Source organism: Anopheles marshallii, chromosome 2 (genome assembly GCF_943734725.1).
Source record: "Anopheles marshallii chromosome 2, idAnoMarsDA_429_01, whole genome shotgun sequence".
In the NCBI taxonomy this organism is placed as follows: domain Eukaryota; kingdom Metazoa; phylum Arthropoda; class Insecta; order Diptera; family Culicidae; genus Anopheles; species Anopheles marshallii.
The window spans coordinates 75,325,763-75,336,290 of record NC_071326.1 but is presented as its reverse complement, the minus strand read 5'-3'; the positions used below and the strand labels follow the sequence as shown (position 1 = coordinate 75,336,290).

The 10,528-nt window shown below is 41.6% G+C and overlaps 1 protein-coding gene across 1 annotated transcript; it reads right to left on the bottom strand.

Moving 5' to 3' along the window:
- Positions 1-5,327: 5,327 nt before the first annotated feature.
- LOC128718574 (zinc finger protein 502-like) lies at positions 5,328-9,505 on the bottom strand. Its single transcript, XM_053812195.1, has 3 exons — positions 9,471-9,505; positions 9,046-9,264; positions 5,328-6,144 (listed from the first exon to the last, which is right to left on the bottom strand). The coding sequence occupies exons 1-3, from the start codon at positions 9,503-9,505 to the stop codon at positions 5,328-5,330; spliced, it is 1,071 nt and encodes a 356-aa protein (XP_053668170.1).
- Positions 9,506-10,528: the final 1,023 nt, after the last annotated feature.

The window sequence follows — 10,528 nt, the reverse complement described above, 5'->3', positions numbered from 1 at the left end:
TACGGTGAAATAGCTGATGTGTTAACGCAAGGGAAGCTATAATTACATTGGATTCACTATTTTAACAGTAATACGACATACTTACGATATTCCGTAGCTTGGAAACAGTGCAATATATTGCAGAATTAACAATGTGTACTGGTATTACTCAGAAAAAACGAAGTTTCCTGTAATGACACACGAGGAAATGAAAGCTGTTGCAAACACGCACGCACATATCTTCCTACCCTGATGACAACCTGTACAGTTTGACAGCTTCGCTTGGGGCAAATTAATCACAGGAGATTTATTGCCTATAATAATCTGACATCAGTACTTGAGAAAAAATAAACTATGAAATGTGCATGAAATCTGCAATAGACACCGGAAACGTTATAAAACTTTAAACTGTAATAAAACTTCCAATATCACCTTAAAATAACTTGTTAATGGCTTGTTTTGTCAATTAACAAGACTAACGGCCGATTTTTCAAACGATATCCAAGATGGCTGTGACGTTTGATTGCGGCCGATGCATCAAAACGGCAAACGTTTACCGCCTCATTTGATCAAATCTTCCATCAGTAGTGAAGGCGAAAATTGCGTAGGTTTGTGTATTACATATTTGCACCGTGTTTTTTTTTTATTGTTCCCGTATATTTTGCATTAAACCTGCAGAAAATTCCCTTTCTTCATAGTTTGAGTGTCGTGCAATAAGAAAAATTGTGTTGTCGCCCGGTGTCGTATGAGGGCAATAGTTCACGGACCGCCGGTTTCCATATTCGATCAAAGCACCATAGAAAGGCTAAAATCTATGATTTTATCACCGGAACTCCCCATATAACGTATGTTTTTTGTTGGTCTGAACATTGGCGAACGTATTTTCGTTGAATGTATTACCTATTGCTTTTCATATCTATCTTTCGTCAAACAAAACACAACGATCTTTTCAGTCCGATTGTAAAACCCAGGTGCCAGCGTGCAGAAAACTGTCCTTTTTTCAAGTAAAAATGAGATGATCCACACTTAAAAGCTAATCCTCAATTTCATGGTGTGCAGCTAATCAAACAACCCCATGGCAATATGCGGCTGTAAATGGCCCTAAACCAACCGAAAGAAGACCGGTTGCCGCCAATTAAGCAATCATCATGTAGCCACGAAAATGCAATAGTAAGATCACCATGCAACCTCCGTGCACCGTTTGCACAAATCTGTGCAACAAAAGAGTACGAAATCGTTTGCAAAAGATGCATTTGGAGGATCAATTTTCCGACAGAAGTACCTTCATGGGAAGCAATCTGTGGTTACCACTTCAGGCAAGAGTTGATTCAGCTGTTGTGTATTTCGATGCACCTCCGAATGAGTGGCAAAAGGACCAACGTAGGGACAGGATCGCCGTAGGTTCTTCCTTTTTCCTTGGTGAGCCTATTTCGTTGCCGAACGAACAATCGGAAGAAGTCGTTATTCGAATTAATTGATGTGTAAATAGTGGAGAAACATAATCCGGGGTACGAGAGTGTGTTTGAGTAGGCTGTGTGATTAAGGTCACAGTGAGTGCGAGAACAGCTTTTTTCGGTCGTTAAAGTGTTCCTCGTTTGGAAGTACGATAGGTAACGCGCGCTTGGATTGGATAGAGTGAATTAAAGTTTCCAGACGAATGTACTGTTGGTGGGAGATGGTGAACCATTTAAGATGATCCAATTTATTCTTGGAAGAATTAACAAAGGTAAGTACACCAACATGCATTTTACTTCTTGGTACCATTAATTCGAAGATGTTAGCATTTGTATACAATTTATGGTGTTCCTTAATGATTTTCTACCGTAGCTAGCTAGTTAAATCACGGGAGTCCGAAGGAAAGGTCTGCAATGGTTTTGATATCGATCTTGTCAAGTGCAGTTCGGCACCGCTACTACTATAAGCCTATACTAGAGCTTGATGCTTGCCATTTGGATAATGATTTAATCTCAAATTTACTCTTACAGCATCCAGACAGTTACAGGTATTATTTTAGTCACTTCATAAAGATATCCATTAGGAAATGATTTCACACGCACCATTTGTCACCCCCGTTTTAATGTGGTATTTTCTTAACACCCCTATTAACTACCGGCGGCAATGTGCAGTGTGTCACAAAATGAGAAACATAGCCTGAAGGCTTTACAGCGTCTAGTCCGGAGCAGGAACCAGTAAGCTCTTTACGCGTTATCAAAGTGACAAAAACAATCCCACATCCCGGTGGTGAAGAGAATTGCACGTGTCCGGCCCTTCGCGTTGTGGCCAACACCTTGGTTAGAACTTGATCTGTATAACTTTTCCCAAAATCTTCGGCGCTTAATTGACCGCAAACAACCGCTTATCAAGCTTTAAAATGTGGAGCAAATATTCATTGTTATTCATTGATAAGGCTCCCTCAACCATGGGAAATATTTCGAGACGAGTCGCCAAGCAAAATAAATTAATGTTATAAGGTAAAGGAACAATTCTTTTAACATAGAAATAATTCTAAAGGAACTCTGTTGGCTTCAGATACAGCAATACAGGCAGTCCCCGAGATACGCGGCTTTTGGAAATTTGACAGCTGAGTTAGTTTATAGTACAAAATCAATGCAAAAAGGTAAAAAACTGGTCGCAAATACCTTGCTCTGTCATATAAAACATTTGTTTTATTTTGTTGCAGAATGCAGAGAAGGAGGTCAACTAGGTAACTTTTAAGTATAAACGTGTGGCGACCAGAGCATCGTAATTAGCCAAGACACGAATAAGCGCTACCTAGGCAAAAAAGAGAGTACTAAACAAATTGCTAGTTGGGAAGTTTCGCCTGGACAAGACGAATACGATGAGTTCTTTGTTCCTAGGTAAACCCAAACTAGACAACCGGTGAAGCTAGGACAATAGGACAGGAAATCGAAACGAATATGTCAAGGAAAACAAAAGAACACATACCAAAACATACCGATAAGAATTGGTAAAAAAACGGCACCATGTCCGTACCAAAAATCAGTTATCGTTCAGCACTCCGACGAGGAGTTTCCGTCCAATCGTCGATCGAACACCGCAGTAGTAAAGCAATGGTTCCGCTGTGCACGGTATCCAACAACCAGGAAGGATCAATAAAAGTAGGACCCAACTCCGGTTGGAAACCCTAAAAACGATTTTACTCCTGGATTCGACTTACGCGGAAATTTCAACCGAATTATAGCGATTTGCTATAATAGCGTATCTCGGGGTCTGCTTGTATATTAGTACCATCAACCATCATCTATATTTCACAATTGAAGCTCATTAAGAATGCCGGCGATTAATGCATTCAGATTTTTGTTTATGAAAAGTTAATAAAAAAGTTTATTTGTTTTGGAAAGGTTATTTTATAAAAAAAGTAATTCTGGTTTCAATTAGCTTTTAAAATTATAATTTGTTTACGAAAATGCCACGTTATGAATCACGTAACGGTTTTACCCACTGTAACCAACAAAGCGCTTAAAATGTCAATTCTAATTAAGATTATGAAACTTGGAACTTAAAACGGTATTGTTTAAAACCCTTCGATTAAAATGAGCATGATGACGTTGGGTAGACGCCATTGATTAAACGAACGATGCAATTAATTTCCATTCATGTCCAAGGGGAGAAATATACCAATCAGAGCAGTACGAAAAAAAACGTTAATGTTCTGTACCAAAAATGGGTTCAATTACTTTGTTATGGAGTACAGTGTCCCCCGTCTAGCATTTCTTTCCGACCAAATTCACAGCATAATTGGGTGGTAACACTGAGGGTAATGATTGTGACGACAAGGGTCACACAGTCAGTGACGGGATTATATGCCACGCCCGACTGCCTTTAAGCTGGTTCGACATGGTTCCGATGGAGTTGAACAACCGTGACTGTTGCTCCGAATTCCAATCACCATGACCGTTTACGGGACGTATTAAAATTTGCATCCAACCGTCGTATCATGGTTCGGTTTGGTCGAGGGTTCCCCCCCCCCCCGTTATTGTTATTTGAATATTTGCCAATATACGTTTTGCAAATGGCGTCGAATTATGAGTTATGGAATAGGGATGAGCATTACGATGAAAGGAAATTAAGGGGTTGTAGAGGAAGACACGATAGTAATCCCCCAGTATAGTTTAGAATCATTTATGGAACACAAAATCATATCAGTTAAATTTGACACGGCGACGGCAACGGCGACGTTTATGTACCAATATATATATTTTTTTATATCTATGATGCAAATCGATATGAAAATGGATGATGCAAACAAAAAAAGAACAAACCCCCGCTTTGAGGTTCATATTACCGACCCGATTTTCGAGCGCATCCTATGAAAACATTCCCGAAGCGGATCACTTTGCATGCATAATTTTGTGAGATTTAAAGAAAAAAAAAACACAACATGGCTTCTTTCTTCCTTGTTAAGCGATTTTTTTAGGCATGTAAAGGTTGTGCAGTGGAATGGAAAAGAAAAACCATCAAAAATAATCCAACGTTGATTTGCTTTTCTTAGATAAAAGCTTTTTTCTCGCAGTGTTTGTACTGTAGAACTCAATGTGATAAAAGTAACAGAGATTTACGTCCTCTTAAATCCCTGGAGCAGCTGAAACGTAGCACCGTGACTTTAAGCAGGGCTTGTAAATGTCCGTAAACGTCTTCGGAAGGATGTTATTTAATGTATTGTGCGTTTCCTTTGTAAACATGTTCGAGGTCATTTTTTGATGATTGTCTCAACACAAAAGGAATGGGAAGGAATTATTTTCTGTGCAGTCTGTCTCTTCAAATGTTTACCTTGCAATCAAGGACTCGAATGAACAATCATATTCCGGAGATAGCGTGCTGCGGGCGTTTTGGGTGTTTGACAATAGCATGAAACTGTCATAAGAGTGGACATTAGCTGTTTACTTATTTAATTTAGCTAACGATGCAAAATAAATGTTTCCGGGTTCTATAATATACCATTCGCTAAATTGTATGTCTCTTCTTGTTGTAGGTACTCGCCTAAATTCTCATACCTTCTGAAGAGTAACTTCAAGTTAAACTAAGGATCTATGAAAAGCAAATGGCTCATGGGGTATGTAACAAAGTACTTTGAAGTAATTGGTGTTCACTTTAATTTATCTTATTTTTCCATTTAATTAAGCATAAATCCTTTAAAATACGTTACAGTGATGTGTCTAAAATGATGCAAAACATAAAAATTATTTCAAAACACTATCGATAACATTTACACAAACACGTGTCTATTTATTGTCCAAATCAAATCAAACATTCGACAATGTCCCATATAGGACCGCTTAGTCACCTGTTGCATAGTCCCATCTTGGCTCTTGTTACCACATCCACACCTAACAACACGTAGTTTCCGTTCTCGTCACAGAAAAGGCCACCGAATCCATCTGGTGGCCAAGAATGCGTTCCCGTTCATGACACTTCCGATGCTTCGCCAGTGCATTGGACTGGATGAAAGTTTTCGAACAATCGGGACACTTGTGGGGTCGCAATCCACTGTGGATGAGCGTGTGCCGTAGTAGGTCATACCGTTCCTTGAAGGCTTTCGAGCACACCTCACACTCGTGCGGTCGTTCGTCGCTGTGCGTCTTCCGGTGGCGCACAAGGACGTGCTTTTCGGCGAACGTTTTTCCGCACAGATCACACGCGAAAGGTCGTTCGTTGGCGTGACTGAGGACATGTGTCTTGAGGGCGTGCAAACGGACAAACTGTTTTCCACAAAGATTGCAACAATGCGGCCGTTCCGTCCGATGGAGCAGCCGATGGCTCGACAGGGCACTGGGCTGTGTGAAGACTCGTCCACACGTTTCACACCGCAGACTGGGTCCTCTTTGGTCATGCAGCTTCTTGTGTGCGGACAGTGTGGATGAGAGTCGGAACGCTTTGGGACATTCGGCGCACTGGAAAGGCTTTTCGTCCGTATGTCGTCGCAGGTGTTGGTCGAGGGTAGACCGACACGGGTAGTGTTTGTTACAGTGAGGACATGGTCGGAGATTGTTGTTATCACACGGATTCGAATCCCTGGAGCACATGTCTGGCGGAACAATTGAAGAATGGCCCTTGTACAGGGTCTCCGTTTCACTGGCCTCCTTTAGCATGGCGGGAGTTAGTTCATCACAGTCCACGGAGTTGTGAAGCTCGGACGTCGGAGTTCTGAAATTAGCACACACACACACAACATTAATCTCAACCGAAGTCACAGTTAAACGTCACTTTTCTAGTGCAGATGCCGTCGGAAGATGGAATTCCTTGAGCAATACCTTCAGATGGTCGTGTATCTAAATCTAACCGCAAACAAGAGCTATCTGTGGCGAACTAAACACAGCCAATCTCTCGCCAGAACTAATCGAATCTCATCTGCGGGAGATGTGAGCGCCATCAACCGGTGTTCCGTTTGAGTCCTTTTGTTGTCGTCCTGCTTTCGACAAGTCCAGAGCACTGATTGGTCCTTCGCGCAACAAAATGGCAACGCCCCTTTGGAAATGCTTTTTTCTTTCGTTCTGTGCCAAATGCTAGCCAGGGGAAAAGTGTGGAAATGAGTGGTCGTTTGATGGATGCAAGGCAAAAAGGCACCGGAGGAACCTTGGATATAATAAATTACCGCCGTGGATTGCTTCTGTATGGGATTTCTATTGTTTTTAGAAATAATTGAGTACGCTAGAACTTGCAGCTGCTATTGATTAGCACGGAAACGGTGCATCTGACCGTAATGGTCGCCTTAAATTATGCAATGATCGCTACATTTCCGCATCATTCGATTATTAAAACATGTTCCAATGCACGTCGAGTCGGAAAATGAAGCTGATGTGTATTTAGCACAAACTTCCCGTCACGGAACATTTCCGGATAGCGTCTAACCCTTTGCAATGGACACTTTGAAAGGGGGACATACCGTTGGAGAACTTCATAAATCATGCAGTACCGCAGTTCCAACGCATATTTCCATTTGTTTCACTGACTGTCAAACAGCGCGGCTACCTTTTTCACGGTTTCTTCCGGATTGTGCCTATGCAAATAGCGATAATGAGCAAGCGAGTGATTGTTTGCCTTTGCCGCTCATTAAATATGCTTCGTAAAGATCACGCGAAAAGCGGAAAAAGAAGGCTTCCTGCATCGACTTCATTCCATCTTCTCTTAATGTTCCGAACCACGAATGTTTGAGTTTTTGTGCGTTCGGTTGAACGAAAGTTTCATTTAATGCGAAAGTAACATTCTGTGTTTCGCACATTTTTTAACGGAAGACCTTCGCTGATAAATAAATTCAATTTCTGAATAAACATCGGTTTGATTTCTTGCAAGCAAAGTCGTACGTCCTAATCTTGCACCAAACTGTATGGCTTCCGAGAGTTTCCTCGCGTAGATTGGATTCAATCGTTAATATGGAAGATAGAAATGCGAAAAAAAATTGATTTGAAGTAAACAGCATAATATCTTGGTCTTATTTAACCACACCATAAGTTGAAATAATTGGAAAACTCCTTAAAGTAAGAGGAAACCTACTTACAATTGCTTTAAACACTGCAATTGTACAAACAATTGTAGCATCTTGAACTTTATAGTAAATATGTGATATTCGTCATCCAGTCAAGCTTACTCGCTATTTGCAGGTTTCATTCCAATTTAATTCAAACTTCTCCAGGCTAATCAAACATCTTCCGATAGAGCAAACAGCCAATCTATCAAATTTTCAGAAACAAAGCGTTATATGTTCCTCATTCGAGTCATTAAACATTTATCAATGTCTCAAACTTTGTCCTACTGTTCCGATTGTTACATTCATCTCACAGAAGGTTCAATGTAAAGCCCGTGAAGGAAACGTCGGCCATCGGGTTATCCGTTTTGGAAACGGTTCAGTGGAGATCGAGATTGAGCTCGGGAAAGTTGTGCGAAAGTTTACAATGTTGCTCTTTGCTGGAGTTTTGTGTTTCAACGAGCAAATAGATTCCGATCGACCCCGTCCAGTGAGTGTTTCACAAGTCCAAACAACGTGATCCGGGAAGGAACTGGAATTATGGGAAGTACGGACAATAAACTTTTCGTCACACGTGTGTGTATTGGAGAGGTGTCGACAAGAAGCCTTTTCGGAAATGGACCTTCTTGCTAAAGTGGGTTCTCATTTATCCTGGATTAACGTTTCGAACTAACAATCTAAGAGTGTTTTGCCCGAGTTCTTGTTAAACAGCAGAATAATTGTTTGAATTTCTTTAACATTATCCAGTTTGTGAACCTTCAAATATCTTGCTGGTAGCCTAAGCAACATTTCTTAGCTCTGCTCGCGTGTAAAAAGTATTATTCTGTTTGAAAAGGGGTTTTCCGTTCTTTCCATGCAATGGATATCTCTATTCAATCTGGTATGAACCAGGGAATGAAAAACGTCCTTCAGCATCCTGCGCGTCCTGTGCAGTTGAGCATCATTTACAGTTGGATACCTCTGCTATAATATGTGGTAGAATCGTGCATGTTTATGGATTCATCGGTTGTTTTTCTGCGTAATATCTGCGATGAAATAACTCACTATTTTCCATTCGAGATCACTTCATTACGAATTCATATCCCTAAATGAAGCCAATCAAGTTATAATTTGAATTCGGTCACTGCAAAAAGCGCTCTTCCAACACAATTGCCTAGCTCGTTCACAAAGAATGCACCTTCTGTGGAGAACGACACCACAGTGAAACTAATTCTAGTTGCACGAATTGGATGCTGTACTGTGTTGACTTTAAGGAAGCCGTCTAATGTCAACAAAATGGAAACTATGAGAACCGTGTCAACAACCCAAAATGGAAGGACAAAAGCGTTCTCTGCATCTCCAACGCCACAACTCATTTGTTAGACGCTAATCCGTACCTGTTTGCGTAACTAACAAATAGTTTACTGCAAATAGAAATACTCCCAACCACGTCGTGCGTTTGCCGATCCGGATTTATCAACCTCAAATGGTGCGAATGTAATGTCTTAATCCTTCTGTACGATATGCCCAAAGTGGGAACTGCTCCAAATCTAAAACCTTCCTCCAATGACGTCGTGTAGATAAGGAGCCGTTGGCATACTCACGTGCATTTGGAGGGTTTCCAACATGAAGATGATTGGACCACTGCGAGTTGCCTTGATGGATCGGAATCGGGTTGTTCAGGGTTTGTTGTTTGGCATTCCGCTGTTGGGCCCATGAGATCCTCCTCAGTTTGCGAGAGTATTGTACCGTAGCTTGATTCACTCAGTAGAATAGATTGGATGTCTATGTCCAGCTCTCGGTCTTCGGTGTGGAAGTTGAAGCTGTTTAGAGTGAGAAATAACGAGAGTAATTAGACCAATGCACAAACTTTAAAGGAAGAACTCGAAGTGATGTCGGGATGTCGGGATAAACCAAATGTCACAAATAATACACCTCATTTTACGGGTCAGTTCCAAGGGTCTTCGATCATTACAAGGACAATAAGACGACGATACTGTGCGTAAGATATAAAAACTAATCTACTTACATGTCCATGATATCCCAGTCCATCATGACGTCCATTGGCCTTGTGAGACGCTCGATTTGTACAATATCCTCGGAGTAGTGGGGAACTGAGCAGGAGTCTCGCGTCACAGAAGAGAGTTTTTTGATACAGTTTCTTTTGTTGAAATCACATACACACACGAAATCACATAAAAACACAAATGGGACCGGGAAATCGCTTGAAGGGATGTCGTTCAATGCAAGTTCAACACAATAAGGCGCTTTCTCAAGCCGTCCGTTGTGAAGTTTGGGCTTGCGCTTGGGAAACCCCAATGGCGATGTCGGAAATGGTGGATAATTTGACCGTTTAGCACACAAAACAAACAATTAGAGACAAATTGTGTTCACAATTATCTGATTGCACATTGCGTTTAGCAGGACATCGTTCTCTGAAGAAGTTTGGGCAATTACGGAATGTCACTTTCCTTGAAGATCTCGCACAACAACTATTGCATCTCTACGAATGGTATGGTTTTGCTTCACTCACAAGACTCCGATTCGCAACACAACTTCGCCGGTGGTGTCAACTCCAATTGCACCTATTCGATCCGACAGTTCGTTCAAAAGTGAGGCCAGCACAGTTCGACGCCATTCGAACAGCTCCTTCTCGGGATGGAATGGTCGAAGGGAAGTCCTTCCGCATACCTCGGCTGCTATGCCCTGGCGTAAGGATAGCGTTGCACAAAGTAGAAAATCCGGACTGGAAGCAGCAAGGTAAACAAATTTAACGCTTATGTGTGTGGCGGAGCTGGTTCTGATGGACAAGAACCAGCAGATAGGAAGGGAGCACCTAGGACAGCAAGGGAGACGTTTTCCCTTTCCCTGTGTGATGGAAAGGCAGGACACACGACATTGATCTGCACATAATCCGCGGACCTTCTGGGACCTCGTCAGCTCGGAAAAACGGAAAAGAGTGAATAAGGAAAGGCTTTTCCATCGGAGGTTTTTGTTCTTTTCGGTCTCGCTTGAAAAACGGAGAACTCACTTCTCACAATCTGCCCACTCTTTCACTCACCGGTATGGTCCCGTTCAAGCTCTGGT

Bases quoted from the DNA above. Each gene is read 5' to 3' on its own strand.
- LOC128718574 (XM_053812195.1), bottom strand. From the start codon at position 9,505: ATGGACGTCATGATGGACTGGGATATCATGGACAT. The intron at 9,265-9,470 runs GTAAGTAGATTA...CACTCTAAACAG, and splicing joins GACTGGGATATCATGGACAT to CTTCAACTTCCACACCGAAG. The intron at 6,145-9,045 runs GTGAGTATGCCA...TGCTAATTTCAG, and splicing joins TGGAAACCCTCCAAATGCAC to AACTCCGACGTCCGAGCTTC.